At 50.7% G+C, this 20,411-nt stretch overlaps 1 protein-coding gene and 1 non-coding gene across 2 annotated transcripts; both read right to left on the minus strand.

The window, feature by feature from the left end:
* Positions 1–5,652: 5,652 nt before the first annotated feature.
* TRNAV-UAC lies at positions 5,653–5,725 on the minus strand. The gene has a single exon. It is a non-coding gene; the product is annotated as a tRNA-Val (tRNA).
* A 674-nt stretch (positions 5,726–6,399) lies between these two features.
* LOC119276959 (probable acyl-[acyl-carrier-protein]--UDP-N-acetylglucosamine O-acyltransferase, mitochondrial) lies at positions 6,400–11,228 on the minus strand. The gene is made up of 11 exons (XM_037558142.1): positions 11,035–11,228; positions 10,858–10,943; positions 10,358–10,482; positions 9,921–10,029; positions 9,600–9,692; positions 9,406–9,522; positions 9,238–9,321; positions 8,545–8,649; positions 7,293–7,379; positions 7,089–7,212; positions 6,400–6,728 (listed from the first exon to the last, which is right to left on the minus strand). The coding sequence occupies exons 1-10, from the start codon at positions 11,114–11,116 to the stop codon at positions 7,093–7,095; spliced, it is 1,008 nt and encodes a 335-aa protein (XP_037414039.1). The 5' UTR covers positions 11,117–11,228; the 3' UTR covers positions 6,400–6,728; positions 7,089–7,092.
* Positions 11,229–20,411: the final 9,183 nt, after the last annotated feature.

Below are 20,411 nucleotides of genomic sequence, written 5' to 3' on the forward strand. Positions count from 1 at the left end.
CTGGAGAGCTGTGCTACTAGCTACTAAACCAGATTCTCACTACTGGGCGCCCCCTACCTGGCGCGCCAAAGATGTTGGTGGGAAACGACACCTATGGGATCACAGGGATCCCTTCTGCGGTTGCGGGACACTGGGCAGTGAGGAGAGCAGGATCAGCAGCCAGTACAAGCACACATATCGTTTACCCAGGTTTGGGCCGCAGAGATGCGTAACACCCTAGTCCTGCTTGGATGTGTATTCGTGTTCTTGAACTAGCTACAGTGGGCGTAACTTGTCCAAAGTCTGAATCCTTCTCCTACATGCCTTGGGTCTCCTTTTATAGGCCAAGGGATCGCCACAGTGGCACACAGGAGGTGGCATTGGGGCACTGTAGCTAAGCTTATCACTAGCTATTACGAGACAAGACACATTTAATGCGCCTCTGGCGTGTCCCCTCCACTTTACCGCCGCCTTGCCCTGTCTTGACACGCGCCTGGGCCAGCGAGGCGGTCGGTGCCATGTAAGCTAGCAGGTAGCTGAGGTGGCGTGGTGGTAGGGCCTTCATGAAGGTTTGCATGCCACCACGTAGGCATGCGCTGAGTTGGTGAGAAGCCCCACGTTGACACGCAGGCGCCTGCCCAGCTAGTGGGCTAGCAGCTGCATGGGAGTGGTGGTAGAGGCTTGACGAGCGCGGGCCTGGCCGCAGCCTTGCGGATGTCCTCGGCAAGGACCTTGCTGGGGCCCCAGCAAGGGTCTTGCCACGGCGTTGTGGTCATCCCCGGCAAGGACCTTGCCGGGGGTCTTGTGGTTTCCTTCGGTGAGAACCCCGTTGAGGTTCGTTGCTCTCTATCCTTCCTCTGATTTGGAGTGTTTATCCTTTGTCTTCATAAAGATCTGCATGCCATCGCGGAGGGCCTCCCGAGCCTTGGCTCCAATGCAGTCGGTGGCGTTGGAGGAATTGGGGCTCAGGGGAGGCGCGCTTTGCTGGCGTCAGGTAGGATGCCCCGGCAAGGCCCTTGTCGGGGTTGTGGGGACCGCTCCCGGCAAGGACCTTGCCGGGGGGAACCACATCGCCTTCTTGTTCTTTATGTTTTAGTCTTGGCGTTGCCTTGGGCAGTTTTTGTGGTTCCAGCCCCTCCCTCTACCTTGCTTAGTGTGGTTGTGGGCGTGGCTTCAACTGCCCGTGCGCTTTAGTAAGTGGTGCAAAAGTAGTGCCCCTACTTTAGTACACCGACAAAGGGCTACTACCGCCCTATCAGTAGTACCGCTCCTTGGAGCGGTAGTACCGCTCTGTGCGGGCTGTGAGGATAACGGTTGGATTTTTGCCCACCTATAAAAGGGGGTCTGCTTCCCCAATGGACCTTATCTCTTGAGCTCGTGTTCTTCCCCCATTGTTGACCTTCTTCGAGCTTGCTAACTCTAAATCCCTCCAATGTTTCTTGCTAGTTCTTGAGGGAAAAGAGATAGGAGATCTAGATCCACGTTTCCACCAATCACTTTCTCCTCTAAGTGAGGGGAACACCTTGGATCTAGATCTTGGAGTTCTTCATGTTCTTCTTTTGTTCTTCCTCTCATTTTCCTCCCTAGCATTAGTTGCTTTGGTGGGATTTGGGAGAGAAGGACTTGGGCACTCCGTGTTCCCTTGCCATTGCATTTGGTGCATCGGTTTGAGTTCTCCACGGTGATACGTGGAAGTTACAAGTTGAGAAGCTTATTACTCTTGGGTGCTTGGTGCCTTGAGCTTGTTCCTCTTGGGTGCTTGGGCGCCCTAGACGGTTGTTGGTGTTCGGAGCTCAATCATTGTGGTGTAAAGCTCCGGGCAAGCGTTGGGGTCTCCAATTAGGTTGTGGAGATTGCCTCGAGCAATTTGACGGGTACCGGTAACCGCCCCCAAGGGTTGCCAAAGTGTACGGGTTTGGTGACCGCCCCCAAGGGTTGCCATTTGTACGGGTTCGGTGACCGCCCTCAAGGGTCCCTTAGTGGAATCACGGCATCTTGCATTGTGCGAGGGCGTGAGGAGATTATGGTGGCCCTAGTGTCATCTTGGGTAGCATTGTGCCTCCACACCGCACCAAACGGAGATTAGCATCCGCAAGGGTGTGAACTTCGGGATACATCGTCGTCTCCACGTGCCTCGGCTATCTCTTACCCGAGCCCTTTACTTATGCACTTTACTTTGTGATAGCCATATTGTTTCTTGTCATATATCTTGTTATCACTTAGTTATTTATCTTGCTTAGCATAAGTTGTTGGTGCACATAGGTGAGCCTAGTTGTTGTACGTTTTGTGCTTGACAAATTAACCGCTAGGTTTATTCCGCATTTGTTGAAGCCTAAACTTTAATTATTTTAAAGCGCCTATTCACCCCCTCTCCTCTAGGAGACATCCACGATCTTTCAGATTGTCAAAGTCACTAAGAGTGATGTGTCTGAGGCGCAGATTATTCATAGGCTCTCTGAGTTAGTTCCAGGTAACTTTGTGTGGGAACTCACTCGCCTCGAGGATAACACTTATAAGGTTGACTTTCCTACATCAGAGGACTTGGAGCATATGCTGAGTTTTGGGTTATGCAGAGTACCTGGTACGGAGTGCATCCTCGAGTTCCATGAGTGGAAGTGAGTTGAGCCGCAGGGCAAGCCCCTCACTCAGGTTTGGTTGCGTTTCTCAAGGGCTCCTTCCAAGCCTCTTCACGATGCTCGAATTGCTGCTAGCTTGGGGATTCTGGTCGGGAAAACTAAGAAGGTAGATATGGCTTTCACTAGAGCTAATGGAGTGGCCCGCTTGCTAGTGAGTGTCCTCGACATTGAGTTTGTGCCTGACGTGGTCAAGTGGACCTACAGGGGCGAGGTCTTCAACCTTGAGATTGAGTTTGAGGATACATATCTTTTTGCTGAGGCTTTGGCAGGAACGGATGTGGATATGCATGATAATGATGATGGTACGGGTAACACGGATGCACGAGGGGATGATGTTGGGCATGAGTCGGCCAATGGGCCGAGTTCCACCTTGCAGGCGCCGGGATCTGGGGATGTTTCTTCTGTTATGGTACCTATGAGCACTCTGAGATTTAGTTCGTTTGAGCCTGCTTCTGCTCCTCCTAGGCTTTGGAGTGATCGGGTGGAGTCTGCTGATGTGCTAGAGGGCACGCTTCCCCCCTTAGACTTTGCAGTGATTGACGGCTCTCCCGAGAGGGGGGAGGATCGTGGGCAGGTGGCCCCTTCTTCCCCTTCTCCTTCCGATGCTACGCCACGGTTGAGGACCGAGGTGAAGGTGTCGTTGCCGATCAGCGACATGCCGAGGTTGAGAGGGAGACCGGGGCAGGAAGCCTCACTTCTTTCCTCTCCTGCGGTGGTTAGGCTGTCCTCACCTGCGGCGTATGTTGGCTACGAGGGCCGGCAGTCACCTACTCCGCCGCAGGGGGCGATCCTGCCGTCGCCGACTGTCGTGGGCGCCCTACCCTCCGGCTTGACTGCTGGTCTTGGAGAGGAGCGGGGGCAGGTGGCCCCTATTCTCACCTCCCCACGCCCGCCTATGGGCAGGATGACGACTGAGCTGTCCGCGTCAGGTGGAGAGCGTGGGTAGATGGCCCAGCGCTCTCCCCCCATGCGCTCGCCAGGGCCGGCGCCGGCGCCGGGTCCTGGGGCTCCTCTACATCCGCACGGTGGGGGTGGGGCGGGTGGCCTTACCCCTATCGAGGCCACTAGGGAGGAGGTTATAGCTTTTGGAGGTATCCCGGATCCTGTTTCTGAGGGGCAGCGGATGAGCTGTCGCATTCAGGACCAGCTGGATGTTGATGACATGCAGCTGAGGTGCGCCAGGCGGGCGGCCAAGCTTCGTGATATTGAGGTCACAACTGGTATGTCAGTCAACACTTCCAATTCCATTCTGCATTTTTCTGATGTTGAGATTATTCATAATGCAAATCAGTTAGGAGTTTCACTAGGTAGTAATGCTAATGAAATCTCGCATTCAGTTAATGGCCTCTTGGATCTTGAAGCGGGTCGTGCTTTAGATATGATTCGCAAATTAGCTGCTGTTAAACCTATGAACGATTCCGACATTGGTCAATTGGGAGTCAGGGTGTTAGATTGCTTTGTGCAGGTATTGCCCCTCCCCTCCCTGAGACCGAGGAGGAGGAAGATTCTTTACCTCTTGGGGATAGGGAACCTATAGAGGATCCTGGCGGTAGACCCAATGACCCCGGTTGTGAGGACCGGGTGGAGGACTCACCCAAGTGGAAATAATCAAACACCTCTTTCTCGAGTGTCCTTTGGCAAAGATTCTTTGGCAATCAGTGAACATAGCCTTCAATATTACTCCTCTGAATAATATTAACACGTTATTTGGGACGTGGTTGGATGGGATTGAGCCCCAAATAGCGAGACACATTCGTGTAGGAGTATGTGCTTTATTATGCGCTATCTGGAATTGCAGAAATGATTTGGTCTTTAACAGAACAACAAATACTCATTTTTTGCAAGTTGTCTTCCGAGCCACTGCGTTGATCCGTATGTGGCCGTTACTCACCCCGACGAAGGTCAGGGAGCGTTTGGTTACTGGATCTATCCGATGGGAGATGGTAGCACGGGATATTTTCAGTCGGTTTGGATGGCGGTCATGTAATAGGATAGGCAATTAGTTTTCCTATCTCTCTTTTGCCAACCGGTTGTGGCTTCTACTTTTGTTCCTTAGCTCTTTGTGAGCACCTTTTGTTTGAGACTTTAAGATATTTGTTGAACCTTTTTGCTTGCTAATAAAGGTGGCCGTATGCATCACTCTGATGCAGAGGCCGGGGATGTTTCCCTTTTCTAAAAAAAAATGTTTCCTTTCAAGAAAAAATACTGATTGACTATCGTCAGTGCTAACCCAGAACTGAAAACATCTTATTTATTGAGACAAGTTTGTAGAAAGTAGGATATTGTTCATGTGTACTATGGCCGAGCCAAAGATCACTCGGGACCAGGAGGCGCATGCCTGTATAGGTTGGTTCAATTTGATGTGTATTGTCGTGTTGTTAACACCCCTCAAAATGTATTTTCTGCCGTGGTAATTTCAGACATCCATGTAGTTGTCTATTATGTAAATGTGATTAAGGACACTACAAAACTGTACACTCGCTATCAAAAATAGAATATGAGCAGAAGGTTATCACTTCGTGCAAGTTAAGTTACATGTATAAAATATGATTGCTAAGAAGCACGGAAGAATGAATGACAAAGATTCCCGAATGTTAGCAGACTGAACTGTTGGGTGAACTAAGATAAGGAAGACAAATAGATGGTCATTTTCATGTGCGTCAGTATCAAATTTAACGACTTGGTCAGGTGATTAACTGCCTACAAAATATTCTATAACCAACCAAAGGATATTGCTTTTTTCGTAATGCATAGGATCAAGGGCATGTACCGCACATTCACTCATCCCTCCACGTCATCTAAAGATGACAACAAAGAGATGTTGCAATGGTTTATTTCTTGGTATTATATATTTTAGTGATTAAAATTTAACTTAAAAACATGGGACTACGGAATGAACTTCATTAGATTGGACAAAAATGGTCTCTTTTCCATGTAGTACAAAATAGGGATACGTTGATAAATGAAAGAGAAAACAAATTGTTGCTGCTCAGGATCGAGAAAATAGGGATACGTTGATAAATAAAAAGGAGAGAAATGTTGCTGCCCAGGATCGAACTGGAGACCTTCAGTGTGTAAGACTGACGTGATAACCACTACACCACAGCAACTCTTGTTAATCCCTTACTGATTCAACGTATAAGTAAGAACCTATAATTGTTCTCTTCCCGGAAATCACATGCCCCGATCCATGCAGCTTCACCTTCGAAGTATCGCATTTTGTAGGGTTCGGAAAAGATGCTACACACTTGTTCCCTTAAGCTTAAGAGGGACATCGTCAACATTTATACACTAATGCTAGTACTCCCTCCGTTACAAAAATACATGACGTTTAAGCAGCTCAAATGGAGTGCTAGTTGTTAGTAAATTTGTCACATAAGACACGAATGCTATGGCAAGAAAATAAATAGAGTAAGGAAGCTAATAATTAGTTTCAAGATGCAAAACGAGAGCAAACTTATAGCTTCCCTCACATCATACCGAACAATTTAGACACACTTCATTAGAGTTGTATGGTGGGTTGTTGGTTAATTATATGAATAATTATACCAACAGAATAACACAAACTACTACTACTAAAATTGCTCCGAGCCTTCAGACGTATTTCTTGGGCGCCCTTGGATTGCTTGGCAATGATTGCCTGGAAGACTTGAACTGCTTCCACCATTGACATAGCTGAATCTTTCTGAAACACTGCCGAATGGTATTTCGGTTGTTCGAATTTGTTTCAAAACAAGCACGAACGACTCACGTGCAGAAGGCCGACTCACAGGCTCACAGCAGATACAAAATAGTGACTGTGCATCTCAATAATATAACGTCATCCGGATCTTACAGCTTAGAGCCTCAGATCTGAACAAAATCAAGGCCATGTCGAGTTGCTGTGTACAACTATGAGCTATAATACAAGGATTGTACATCCAAGAGGTAAGAAAACTAGTACTACACACAACCTCCCTATAATCGGTGCGACAATCATTTTGTGTACAACCCAGGTTTCATCTGGATTGACTGGCACCCAGTCACTCGCTGTCTGTATGGTGTATCCATGCGTCGGGAATAGAAGAACAACGAGAATTGAAACCGAGCATTCCATAGATTGGAGTGGGCTGTCTGCAAATAGAGAAGGAAAAAAAAAACAATTTAGGCCTTACAGTAAAGCAGATAATACAATCAACATTGGCACAGAAATAACAAACTTAAATCAATATAATAGCCAGCAAATATAGATCCCAGAAATATAGTGATGCCAGAAAACAACTTCTGGGACAGTAGCATCCCTGAAAGCAGTCACATTCATGAGGCATTTTCAATATGCTCACTGTGAATTGTGATCCACCTTCCTGGAAAGGTCTCTCCTTAATAGGGATTTGGCGTATCTCTTTGGTAGATCTAGAAATAAAATGAGCTCATATGTTCCCAGCAATACTATCCTGCAGCTCAATCAGTGCACAACTGAACTTGATAACTTACAAACTTATGAGATGTTCCAACTTCTGAATTTGCAAATTCCACGACGTCCTTGGTCAAATGAGGTGCGAATAGATTCCACCATATAGGATACAGAGGGAGATTCCAATAGCTCAATTTCCCGCTCCTGTTATTATGGAATGGTGTAATGCACGGAAGAAAGAATACTATGCAAGTAACACACAAAAAAAGACCAACTGTGCTTACCAGTTCGGCGAGCCGGTCTTCAAAGTTACTCTGGGAACTACTAGCTGGCATAAATACTTTCCTATATGCTTTCCTTAGGCTCCGTACCTAGATGTTACGAAGAATCCATAACAATCTTATGAGAGAAAGATAATTTACTTGAGTGCAAACATCTAGCTAGTAGTGTTTAGGAACTAAAATCCAACCCTCCAGGAGTCCTTAAGAAAATGGTGCAGAAAGTAATGACAGTTCATGCGCTTATGGTGGTAGTTTAGAAAATAACTCCTACACCCTTTGTTTATGAATGCTTGGCACTTTTGACTAAGATTTCTGTGTAGAGAAATACTCCCTCCGTTCCTAAATATAAGCCTTTTTAGAAATTCCAATACAGACTACATACGGAGCAAAACGAGTGAATCTACACTCTAAAATACATCTATATACATCCGTATGTAGTCTGTATTGAAATCTCTAGACAGGCTTATATTTAGAAATGGAGGGAGTACATGATAGTCTCCGCTTCCTAATGCATGTATGGACTAATGACCTATACCACTACTCAGGGCCCCCTGCTTGCATTGCCTCATTGCTCCTGTTTAGGAATATTATTATGGAAGAACATTCTAACTATGTATCTAAATTGTGATTGCTTAGTATGTGTGATCTCGTAAATAATGCCAAGTATTCAAGAACAGACATACTAGTAATGATGATTTTTCACATCATAATTCTTTGTGACTACTAGCAGAATCTATGACTAGTTTTAAACTTTTAATGGACGAAATTATCAGCTGATGCATGTCACAAAAAAATCCTCCCGTTAACACATTGTAGTTTACTGTGAATTCGCAATAAATGGCATCATATGTCTATGCACTTACCGATATCAGTAAATGGGAGATGAGAAGTGAATAGTACTCCCTCCATTCCATAATGTAGTGCATATAGATTTTTTGAAAAGTCAAAGCTCACAAACTTTGACCAAGTTTGTGGAGAAAAACATTTACATCTAGAATGCCAAACATATATCATTAGATTCATCATAAGATGCAGTTTCATATTTTATATTTTTGATATTGTAGATATACATAGTTTCTCTATAAACTTGGTCAAAGTTTGCAAAGACTTTTTTTAAAATATATACGCACTCAATTATGCAACGGAGGGCGTACTATTCTAGGTACTCACTTCGATTCAAGTAGCAAACGACGAAAGACAAGTACTGCAGGTATGATATCAATAAGGGCTCTAAACTTTAGTGATATAAGCAAACCTCTTGGTCTGAGAAACCGTTGCGCCTGAGACCTTCAAGATTCAGACCACGAAGCTCTGCTCTATCACCTGCAACCATCGTATATCTTGGAACATCTTGTGCAACCTGATTTAAATAGAAATGAATGAATACATAATCTACAGACAAAATATTCAAAGTTTAAACATTGTGCATTGCTTACAACTTAAAGGTGGTGGTAAGTGGTAACAACAGTTCTAAGGCCGTTTAATTATTAGGGTTGCTCTCTACATAAAGCAGAACAGGTGCATCGATTCCAATTAAGCAATCAGCTAATCAAATATTCCAGAAATCCACAGAGCCCCACTTCCACCTCAGCGATTAGGCCCTGCTGGCAGATAGATGAGGTTGTATCACGCTAAATGACATTTGACATGAGTGCCTCCATGCAGAAATAATACTTCATAATTTTGTATGAATCATGCACCTGTGCCTAGAAAAGCAACATCAGGTAAAGTGTACCATGTACACTGATTCTCTGACTTTAGCTCGCATACCTCGTTTCGTATTTACTATTTGCATTATCTATTAGTACAATTTGGCCGTGGGTAATGGAGAGGATTGATCAACAACTAAACCACATGACCTCGATATGAACTCTTTCCATAAGAATTATTCCAATACAAGGGAACACCTAAAGCACATGAATATTTATACTTTGCAGACCAAACATACCACAGAGCCTCCGCCTAGAAATGAGAATGATCCAATGTGACAAAATTGATGGACAACGACAGCCCCAGCAGTATGAGTGCAGTCCTGAAACAATAAAATCTTAACGATGCATAAATGGGCTCTCGACTAAGAAAATGTGGAGGCTATCACAGTAAAATGATTACTCACTTCAACAATAACATGGCCACCAAATAGAGTATTATTAGCAAAGATGTTATTGCTACCAATCTTGCAGTCATGTGCTACATGGCAGGACCCCATTATGAGATTATTGTCACCAATAACCTATAAAAGAATACTTGCTCGTAAAAAGGGAGAAATGAGCTCAGCAAACATATTTGAATCATAGGGAACCTGAATACCGTGCAGTCACAAGATTTAGAAGATCGATGAATAGAGCAGTACTCTCTGATCTCATTGTTGTTACCAATGCGTAGAAAGCATTCATCTCCTGGCTGAACAGGAGGAGAAGGGCATTAATGTTCTGCACAAAGCATAAGATTTCAAGTAACCAAATGAAATGCTTGTCATTCTGAATGTAAGTGTTCGTGTGTCAGCAAAAAAATGATTGACAAACCATGAACACAAAAGTAGTTGTCTTGAATAAGATTGCATGAACGGGAAACGCTGATCAAACACTGCACTATGAGACATCATTACACCAAAGTCAAGCTGCTGCTAACCTTATATTTGAGATCTTGACACTTAACACCAACCACAGCATAGTTCCCAATTACATTGTTTTCCCCAATAATTGTTCGTCCAGGTAGATCTGCACCAAGAATAGCACCACTGCCAGAAACTAAATTCCACAGTATGAATAGGAGTAAAAGTATGTTACTGGCATGTCATAGTTTCAAATATCTTAGAATTTGCAACATGGGCTATCCTGGAACTTCGCAAATTTCAGATTTGAGTACTGCTGGCTATAGTGTAACCGTTGACAATACCTAACTTACTTTTGCTTGTAGTTTATCTTGGAACAAACTTACAGGTTCTTTCTCGTGTCTATTGCTAGCTTAATACCAATATGAATTTTTAAATCAGACAATGCAAGCCTTTATGGATTACCAAAAGAGAGAAGAGCAGGAACAGAAAATAGGGAGAGATGTTATCATACGTGTGAACAACACATCCTTCTCCTAGCTCGGTGTGTCCTGTGACATGACTCCCTGTATGTAACTGACAAGCATCACTGATCCTCGCTGAAGCCCCCACGGTGCAAAATGGGCCTACCGAGACACCCTACAAAATAGTTCAGAGCACATAAAAAACACTGATTTTCTACCATACAATGCCGAACTAGAGAATGCGTGCCAACAGCCTGAAGATCCCAGACAGCAGCATATTTCACAGAGACAGAAAGTAATTATGGAGCACTGCATTCAGAAGGCACAGGTAAACACGAGTGTGGCATGGGCCAGATCCAACAGCCCAGGCACGCCGGCTCCATGGGTGGGGTGGTCGGAGAGTAATACCGAGTAAGTAATGCGTGCACCACTACGAGTATCCAGAAACTCATCCAGCCATCCCCGGAGCAAAAGCTGCGAGAGATGGGAGGGAGCGATCGGTGCGTGTGTGTGCCGTGTGCGTGTATGGAGCGCAGGCGGGAGTCCTCACCTGGCCGATGGCGGCGTCGGGGTGGACGACGGCGGCGGGGTGGATGAAGCTTGTGGACGCATCCCTCGCCGATCCCTCCGAGGCACCTGCAGGCATGGGAAGCAATCCCGCATGAGGGAGGGTGACGCTATGGAGATTAGTTAGGATACGATGAGAAGACGGGGAGAGCGCGCGTACTTGCTTGGAGATGGCGCGAGGCGATGAGGAGACGGGGGGAAAGGAGGCGGCCGGCGGCGCGAGAGGCGGCGGCGGCGGCCATGGAAGGGGAAAGGGGCAGGTGGACCACTGTGAATGATGTCAGCCAGGGTTACGGGTACCCGCTGCTCCGATGCTGCCTGTGTGCGTGTATCAGCATCAGCATTCCAGCGGTACAGCCGCAGCCGCACCCGCACGCCCGCTGCCAAGACATACGCAGCAGTCCCGTGGCCGATACAGAGAAAATCCAGCTTCAGGTCGCTTTCTTTCTTCCAGGAGAAGAAAGAAGAAAGAAAGGCGATCTCGCCTCCTGCTGCTAGGGCGCCTTCCTCCGCCGTCGTCCTTCGGCGGCTTCCCTTCGCTAACGACCTCGGTGGTGAGGGGGATCGCCGGTTTCACACGTGTGGATTATTTTAGGCATTAGTTTCTTAGGTTTTTGAGCTGTTCATCGTCATGGCTTCGGCAACGGCGATGACGGCGCCGATTAATATATCTTCAGATCCTTTCCCAACGAGACGATCCGTTTTTGGGGTGGATTTGGAAATCAGATTGTTCAAGTAAGGATGACGCGGCGGCGGCGGCATCTTCGTGGTGAACCTGTGTCCTCAGGCTCCGCCGTTGCGACGACGTTTGCTCCAACGCCGGCGTGGAGTTTGGGAGGTAGTTCAGGAGCAGATGCAGATTGTGATCTGCATCGACGACATCTGGAAGATGGTGGATCTGGGTTCGTGGTTCGTGGCAGGCAGGTATAGTTTCCTCCTCCAACGTCTTAGTTGGGTGGGGTGCCAGATCTGGAGTTCGATGGCGTGTCCGGTGTGTTGCCCCGGTCTGATTCGTTCAACGGCAATGGCTTCGCCTTTATTGGCGAGCCACCTTGGAGGTCCGCAAAGCTGCATATCAGCGATGGAGCCGCGTCGAGCTCGGGTGTGGAGGTGAACCGTCATTTTCTCCTTTGGTGGCTGCTATGGTGGTGCCAGAGGCAGGTGATGGGCGTTGGTGTCAAGCTCAGAGGGTTCTTCAGTCTTGTTTGTAATTTTACTTCTTGGCTGGTGTTCCTGTGTGCAAAGGCTAGCGTTCTGCTGTCTTTTCAGTTTTGTCAGGTCGGTATGTACGTGGCTTATACTATGATCTTTATGATATAAATGAGACATGTATTACCATGAAAAAAGCAGTCCCGTGGCCTGCTCTTTGGCGACGCCAGCCGATCTTTGCCGCAATTTATACATACCGTAGTCTTTTTTTTTGAACTTACACATACCGTAGTTTGCTTAGGTTATGTACACGACCTTGGAGCTCCAGGATCATCTCGACCTTGGAGCGGTGCTATGGCGGAGAAGACAAAGGAGAAAACTACAGGGACTCCGGCGACAAAGGCTACCCCGGTGGCGACAGCGACCCCGGGAAAAACGGCAAGTGGGGGCTCTTCCAAGTCCCCTATCACAAGCAAGACATCGGATCCCACTGCGAGCCTCTCGGAGAGACTGGGAGGGATGGTGTTGTTGGATAAGGAAGCGGAAGGCTTCGTCTTCAAGGAACCAGATCAGATCTTGCCCAAAAACGTAAAGTGGTCGGCGGTTGTCGGTGTCAAAACCGGTAGATCTCGGGTAGGGGACCCAAGCTGTACATCTGAGAACCAATGGTAAATATGGACAAAGGACACAGTGTTTACCCAGGTTTGGGCCTTCTTAATGGAGGTAAAACCATACTTCTGCTTGATTGTATTCGAGGGTATAGAGGTTACAAGAGTTGATCTACCTCGAGATCGATTCGGCTAACTCTGGATTGACTAGCCTAGCAATGTTGTGATCCTGCCTCCGATCTACCCTCCGATTTATATAGACACCGGAGGGGCCTAGGGTTGTACAAAGTCGGTTTTACAGAAAGGAATAATATATCCGGACATCTATACTTGCCATCCACGCATACGGGAGTCCCTTCCGGACACGAGAGATAATCTTTGGTCTTGTATCTTCACGACCCATCAGTCCAACCCACATCCAATAGACCGGATGCCCGAGGACCCTATAGTCCAGGACTCCCACAGTAACCCCTGAACCAGTCTTCAATGATGATATATTCAACGTTCAGATTGTCTTCGACATTGCAAGGCGGGTTCCTTGAAGAATACATATCGGCTTTCCTCTGTTAAAGAATTGTATCCGGCTTTTCATAATGAACACAACCCTTCGCCTCGAAGGCATGATATAAAAAATGATAATAGTGTCTTTTACTGACAACTTTTTCGGTGAAGCGTCAGACTTGACCCTTCAACATTTTGAATGTTTTCCACCCCGTGTTTCGTGTTTCGAGGCCACGCCTCATTGGCACGTCCTGTCAAAACAGAGATCGTGCCTACTTAATACGGGATTGCTTATCAATAGCGTTTGGGTGATCCAACCGTTTGTAGCGCACGCCTTCATTGGGAATAGGCGAGATTCAAGGCACGAGTGGGGGCGGTTGGTATTTTTATTGCCTATAAGAGGGCAACGAACCTTTACTTTCTTCCCCACGCCTTCACATCTCCATAGCTTTCCAATCTCCCAAGCTCTCTGCGCCCGCGAAGTCTCCGTCTTTCTCACCACCACCACACCTCCTCCGACGATGGCCGAAGCTGGCTCCAAAGGCAAGTGGGAGGCCTCCTCCATGACGGAGAGAGAGAGAGAAGATCTCCGGAGTGCGGGGTATCTTGCCCCAAACATCAAGCATAGGCTTCCCCCCGAAGGTCAAGTCATTCTCACTCTAGAGCCCGGCGAACGGGTCGTCTTCCTTCCCCACTTCATTAGAGGGTTAGGTTCTCCACTCCACCCGTTTGTCCGCAGACTCATGTACTACTACGGGATAGATTTCCACGATCTAGCCCCGAACTCCTTCCTCCACATCTTGGTGTTCATCGTCGTGTGTGAGGCCCTCCTATGCGTCCACCCACACTTTGGCCTCTGGCTCAAGGTTTTCAACGTGAAGCCGAAGATGGTTGACGGGCAGCACACGGACTGCGGCGGAGCTATGATTAGCAAGCTGCCGAACACCACATGGCCCAAGGGGGTCTTTGTGGAAACCGTGAAGATCTGGCAACAGGAGTGGTTCTACATCACCGAGCCACGCCGCACTAAGTGGGCGGCCATTCCGGAGTTCAGATCCGGACCCCCCCTCCATGAGGCTCACCTCCTGGAACGCGAAGGGCCTCGATTGGGGGTCCCAAACGAAGGTGCAAGCGCTGTAAATGCGCATCACCAACGTGCTGGGGAAGAGCGTTAGTCTAACCAACGTGGTTCAGATCATGCTCTTCTGTCGCATTCTTCCCTGCCAGCGCCGGGCTTCCCCCATGTGGGAATTCAAGCCGGAGGAGCCACGGACGCTACAACATTTCCTCGGCGCCACGCACGAGGGAATGTGGAAGCTGCTTTTCAAGGCGCAGAAGAGCAGCTGGCCCATGGAGACCGAAGATGTCGGTCTCAATGCCACGAATCCGGCCTCTCCAGTAAGTGTTCGATATTTCCGAAGATATACCTAATTCACATTTATATATTCGATCTATGCCGAACTCACCAACCCATCCTTTGTTAACAGGGTTGGACCAAGAAGTCGGAGTGGATCAAGAGTCCGCCCCCGCTGCCCAAAGACCCAGTCACTCCTCAGCTGGAGAAGATGCTGGTTCCGGCACCTTATACGCCGCCGGAGAAGAAAGCCAAGAAGAAGAGCAAGGTGCCCAAGGACGGGCCCCGCCGCAAAGGTCCTCCGGAAGCTGTGTCCGGAGAGACCGAGCCCGTCTCCTCCCGCGAGGAAGATGAGGACGAAGAGGAAGAGGAGGAGGAGGAGGAGGAGGAGGAGGAAGAGGAGGTGGAGAGCGACTCCCCCCTCAAGACGAGGAGGGGAAAGAGGACAGCCTCCGAGAACATGGAGGGAGCGATGCCGAAGAGGGGGCGGGTGGTCCTCTCGGACAGTTCGGACTCAGAGTCCGAACACAGCCTGAAGAGGGTTCAAAGGGAGAAGCCCCTGGCCGAAATGTAAGTATCAAAAACTTACCTGTTCCATTATCGCTTTCATCTGCCTCTGTCATGCCCAATCTGTTTTATGCTTTTCAGCCTTCCGCCCGAGATCCCGATCACCTCTTCCATGTTGGCTCCGAGGGTGCGCCACTGAAGCGTAGCATATCTGCGTTCCAAGGTTAGCACAATATGTTTTGAAGAGATTGCTGGTGAATTGCGAACCGTTATCGGTGATTACGCGGTTAGGCACCCCGAACCGGCTCACGAGGCCCTTGATGAACTTGACTGCAGAGCCTGCCGGGATGGTGCGGACAGCTTCCACCTCAGCCCACTTGGTGAACTTGTCCACGACAACGTAGAGGTAGCGATAGCCCCCTGACGCTCGAGGGAATGGGCCCAAAATGTCTAGCCCCCAAACCGCGAATGGCCATGAGATGGGTATGGTCTGGAGGCCCTGTGCCGGCTGATGGATCTGCTTGGCGTGGAATTGGCAGGCTTCACAGGCTTTCACCAGCTCGACGGCGTCGTTGAGTGCGGTGGGCCAATAGAACCCGCTGCGGAATGCCTTGCCAACGAGGGTTCGTGATGATGAGTGGTGCCCACAGTCTCCACCGTGTATATCTGCCAACAGCTCCTTGCCCTGCTCCCTGGAAATGCAACTTAGGGACACATCGTTCGGCCTCTTCGGTAAAGCTCTCCATCTTGGATGCAGTATGCCATGGCTTGCCGCGCCACGCATTCTGCGTCTTCCTCCTTCTCCGGCAGAGTCCCTTCCGCCAAGTAGCTCTTGAGCTCCATGGTCCAACACCCCTCCTGAGGTTCCAGCGCCAGGAGCAAGCGTGCTCCCGAGGTCGGTCCATAGGCCGGGGCTCCCGAGGAAGGCGGCTGAGGGAGCTCCAGTTGAGGTTGCGCTCCGCCCGATGGTGGTGGCATCGCCGAGGGCTTAAAGAGCCTCTCTTCGAAGACTCCGGGCTCCTGAGGCAGCCGTCTGGACGCCCTCCTCCATGTGCTCGTCCTTCGGCTCATACACCTTATTGGAGAAGTCGACAAGGAGTTGGGAATCGCCCTTGATGATGAGGCGCTTCACCCCCAGGGCCACCACAGCTTTCAGGCCTGCTATCAGCCCCTCGTATTCTGCTATATTGTTGGACACCTTTTCCCCGTGCTAGAAGCAGAGTTGCACGGCGTAGTAGAGCTTGTCCTGAGTGGGGGATACGAGCATTGCACCGCCCCCCGCGCCATGCCGCGAGAAGGCTCCATCGAAGTACATAGCCCAGCCGTCCGGCGCCTCACTTCCCGGGGAGAGCGAACGGTCCTCACCTGCCTCGAGCCCTGGTGCCTCTGTCCATTCGGCTACGAAATCTGCAAGCGCAGCTCCCTTAACGACCCTAGTCGTGCTGAACTCCAGCTGAAACGCTTGTAGCTCGATGTTCCATTCGGCGACCCTTCCTGCTGAGTTGGGACTCCTGAGCACCCTCTCCAACGGGTATGCTGAGACGACCTTGATTGGGTGACCTTGGAAGTAGTGTCGCAGCTTCTGCGAGGCCACTAACAGCGCGAGCAGGAGCTTCTAAGGCATGGGGTACCATGCCCTGGCGTCCTTAGCACCGTGCTGACGAAATACACGGGATGCTCGACGAGGGCGGGCGCAGCGACGGAGTCAGCACCCTCCTAGGAGTCGAGCACCTCCTGAGGTGCGAGAGCCCCCAGCTCTTGACGAGCCTGCAAAGCCCCCTCGGCCTCGAGGACGCCTCTTGGCTGAGGCTGACTTGTGTCTGCTGCAGGCATGACCCCCGAGGGGCCTTTCTGCCCTGGGGTTGCCGCAGCTGGTGCAACCTTGGTCCGACGCTCCTCCTGAACGGCCACCAGAGCGGCGCTGGCAGAGTATGGTGTGGCGGCGAGATAAAGCAGTAGAGGCTCCTGTGAGCGCGGCGCTACCATCACAGGAGGGCTGGCCAGGTACCTCTTGAGGTCTTGGAACGCTTTGTCGACCTCCTGAGTCCATTCAAATGGGCCCTTCTTCTTCATTAGCTTGAAGAAGGGCAGAGCGCGTTCCCCCAGCTTGGAGATGAAGCGCCCTAGCGCGATTACCCGCCCAGTTAGCTTCTGCATTTCCCTGAGAGTTTGCGGCAGACTCATGTCTTCAATTGCCTTGACCTTCTCTGGGTTGGCCTTGATCCCTCTGTGTGACATGAGGAAACCCAGAAGCTTGCCAGAGGGTACACCAAACACGCACTTCTCTGGGTTGAGCCGCAAGTCCACTTCGCGCAGGCTCGCGAATGTCTCTTCTAGGTCTTGTATCAGGGTCTTCGCCTCCTGAGATTTTACCACTATGTCATCGACATACGCCTCAGCGTTCCTCCCGAGCTGCCGGCCCAAAGCGATGTGCATCAACCGCTGAAAGGTTGCGCCCGTGTTGCGCAATCCGAACGGCATGCAGGTGTAGCAGTACACCCCTCACGGGGTCAGAAAAGTCATCTTCTCCACATCTTTGACCGCCATTTTAATTTGATGATAGCCTGAGAAGGCATCCAAGAAGCACAACAGGTCGCACTCAGCGGTAGAGTCGACGATCTGGTCAATGCGGGGGAGTGGGAACGGATCCTATGGGCAGGCCTTGTTGAGGTTGGTAAAATCGACCCACATGCGTTCCTTCCCCCTTTCTTTGGCACAACGATAGGGTTTGCCAGCCACTCCGGGTATCGAACCTCGCGATTGACTCCCGCGGCCTCCAACTTGCGGGTTTCCTGGATGATGAAAGCTTGCTTCTCGGTGGACTGCTGTCTCGCCTTTTGCTTTACTGGGCGTACGTTGGGACATACGTTCAGGTGGTGCTTGATCACCTGCCTGGGGACCCCCGCCAGTTGCTTGGGCTCCCATGCAAACACCTCCTTGTTCGCGCGCAGGAACTTCACCAGGGTCTCCTCTTGCTTGGGGTCCAGGTTGGCGCCTATGGTGAAGGTGGCACCAGAGGACCCATCCTCGTCGACTGGTACTTGCTTGGTTTCTTCTTTGTCTTGGCCGAACAACTGCTTCTTCTTGGTGGGCTCAGCCCCCTTAGCCTTGAGGGGGTCGGCTCTGGCGGGCTACACTGCTGCGGCGGTCTTGAAGGCAAGCTTGAGTGCATGCAGAGCATCCTTCGTGTCCCCAGCTACGGTGAGGACACCACTGCTCCCGGGCATTTTCATCAGATTGTAAGCCGGGTGGGTTGCTGCCATGAACTGGGCCAAAGCCGGGTAGCCGAGGATGGCGTTGTAAGGGAGGCCGATGCAGGCGATGTCGAAGTCGACCAGCTCCGTGCGGAAGTTGGTCTGGGTGCCGAACGTCACCGGGAGGCGGATCTGCCCCAGAGAGCCGGCGGGGCTGCCCCCGACACCTGGAAAGGGCTGGCTGGGTCGGAGCCGTCCCAGCGGCACGTGGAGGAGGCTGAAGGCCTCAATTGAGAGCACGTTGAGGCCAGCTCCGCCATCGATGAGGGTCCTGGTGACGGCCACCTGACAGATAGTGGGAGTGCACAGCATCGGGAGCGTGCCTGAGCAGGCGATGTTGGCGCGGTGATCATCAAAACTGAAGGTCAAGTCAGCCTTGGGTGACGCCCATCCTACAGGAGCCGAGCGGCGAGTCAGGGCCGCGCCGACCTGACGGACGAACGGCTTGACGCGGCGACTTGAGGACGGTGCTTGGGAGCCGCCAAGGAGTGCCGCGACGATCGGGAGCACCGGGGCTGCGTGATGGGCGAGGAAGAGGCCGCGGAGCTCCTCCCAGGAATTCACTGAAGATGCTGGCAAATGGAGCAGCCACATGCGCGGGACGCCGGAGAGCGCCATGGGTAGCCAGTTGGCCATGATCCGTCCATCGCCTCCGGCCTTGAGGACGGCCTCCTCATATGCTAGCAGGAAAGCTAGCGGGTCTGCCATGCCGTCGTAGCACGGCGGCATCTCTGGCTTGAACTTGTTCGGCCACCGCACCTGTCGCAGGGCGGGGGTCAGTGCCCGGAGCCCCCGGGGATCGGGGCTAGCCTCCGCAGCCGGAGCGGGCGGCGCGCTGCTTGCCATGGTGGCGAAGCGCAAGGTTGGCGGAGAACGGGCTGCTGACAGGGAGAGCTCCGGCGCACCCCTACCTGGCGCGCCAAATGTCGGATTTCGGGTTCCGGCAGACCCTTAAGGTTTGAACTCTGGGGTGCGCATGAAGATCGCTCCTCTACCAACTCACGTTTCATCACCCCGCAAAGGATCTAGGCTAGCGAAGATGAACAACACAAGAGACACGAGGTTTATAGTGGTTCAGGCCACCATTATGGTGTAATACCCTTTCTCCAATGTGTGTGTGGTGGATTGCCTCTGGGGCTGATGATGAACCATACAAGGGTAGAACAGCCTCGCGAGGGATGTTCTTGTGGTGGTGTTGTCTCTTGGGAAGGATTGGATCTGGATCCCTTTCTACTGTGGTGGCTAGCCCTATTTATAGAGCGAGGCCCTGGTCCTCTTCCCAAATATTGAGCGGGAAAGGCGCCAACAATTGGCCATTTTGAAGGGGAACATCTAGTACACTCATCCTGACTAAAGTTGGTCCTTGCATGCCAAAGACTCAGACGATGACGCCGTATTGGGCTCCATGGTGACCTCCATCCTACCTTTCTGCTCGTCTTGGTCTCATTGCACCGAAATGGTAGCCTTTGCCTGATACCTTGGTCTGCGCTTGCCCCCTTTGCACCAAAGAGGAAACAAGGACACTGCGCAGGCCGGCGCCTACCTGGCGCCCGCCTGGCTTTGGATGTCATGGCTCGCGTCACGGGCACCTCGCGAGGTACCCTGCCTTGATCTCTCCGCCTCCTCATGAGCCTCCCTGACGAGGCTGCGCCTGAGGAAGCTGCTTGTCGTCCGCCCTGCGAGGCTTGGCCCCTCGCGAAGGTCTTGAGCTTGAGTTGATGAATATGGGCCGTACTGGGCCAGTCCTTGAGCCACGCTGCAGGCCACGGACAGGCAAGTCTGGGTACCCCCGTTCCCAGAATGCTGACACTGTCCGAGCTGCACAGGGTGGCCGGACTGGCCATGAGGGACATAATAGTCCGTCTGTGGCCAGCCGAAGCCATACCTAGTAGCCACTTTGCGCTCGTGAAGCGGCTGGTGGATGCCCTTCCTCGGATCGAGGCCCTCAATCAATCGTCTTGCATAGAAGGTGCCCGGATGGCCTTCGCCCGCGTCAAGGTGCAGTGTGCGAAGATGAAGGCCACCAAGATTGCCACCGCAAGGCCACCTGAAGGCAAGGAGCACTGGCGGCCGGAAAAGTACTTCGACGAGGTCCTCGAAGGAGCCCGCATTGTAGAGGGCCAGTGCTCCAATGACATCATATTTGAGTAGTTGTTCCCAGTTT

This window comes from Triticum dicoccoides, chromosome 3B (genome assembly GCF_002162155.2).
Source record: "Triticum dicoccoides isolate Atlit2015 ecotype Zavitan chromosome 3B, WEW_v2.0, whole genome shotgun sequence".
NCBI classification, from domain to species: Eukaryota; Viridiplantae; Streptophyta; class Magnoliopsida; order Poales; family Poaceae; genus Triticum; species Triticum dicoccoides.

Bases quoted from the DNA above. Each gene is read 5' to 3' on its own strand.
- LOC119276959 (XM_037558142.1), bottom strand. From the start codon at position 11,116: ATGGCCGCCGCCGCCGCCTCTCGCGCCGCCGGCCGCCTCCTTTCCCCC. The intron at 10,944-11,034 runs GTACGCGCGCTC...CCATGCCTGCAG, and splicing joins CTCGCGCCATCTCCAAGCAA to GTGCCTCGGAGGGATCGGCG. The intron at 8,650-9,237 runs GTATGTTTGGTC...TATTTAAATCAG, and splicing joins TTCTAGGCGGAGGCTCTGTG to GTTGCACAAGATGTTCCAAG.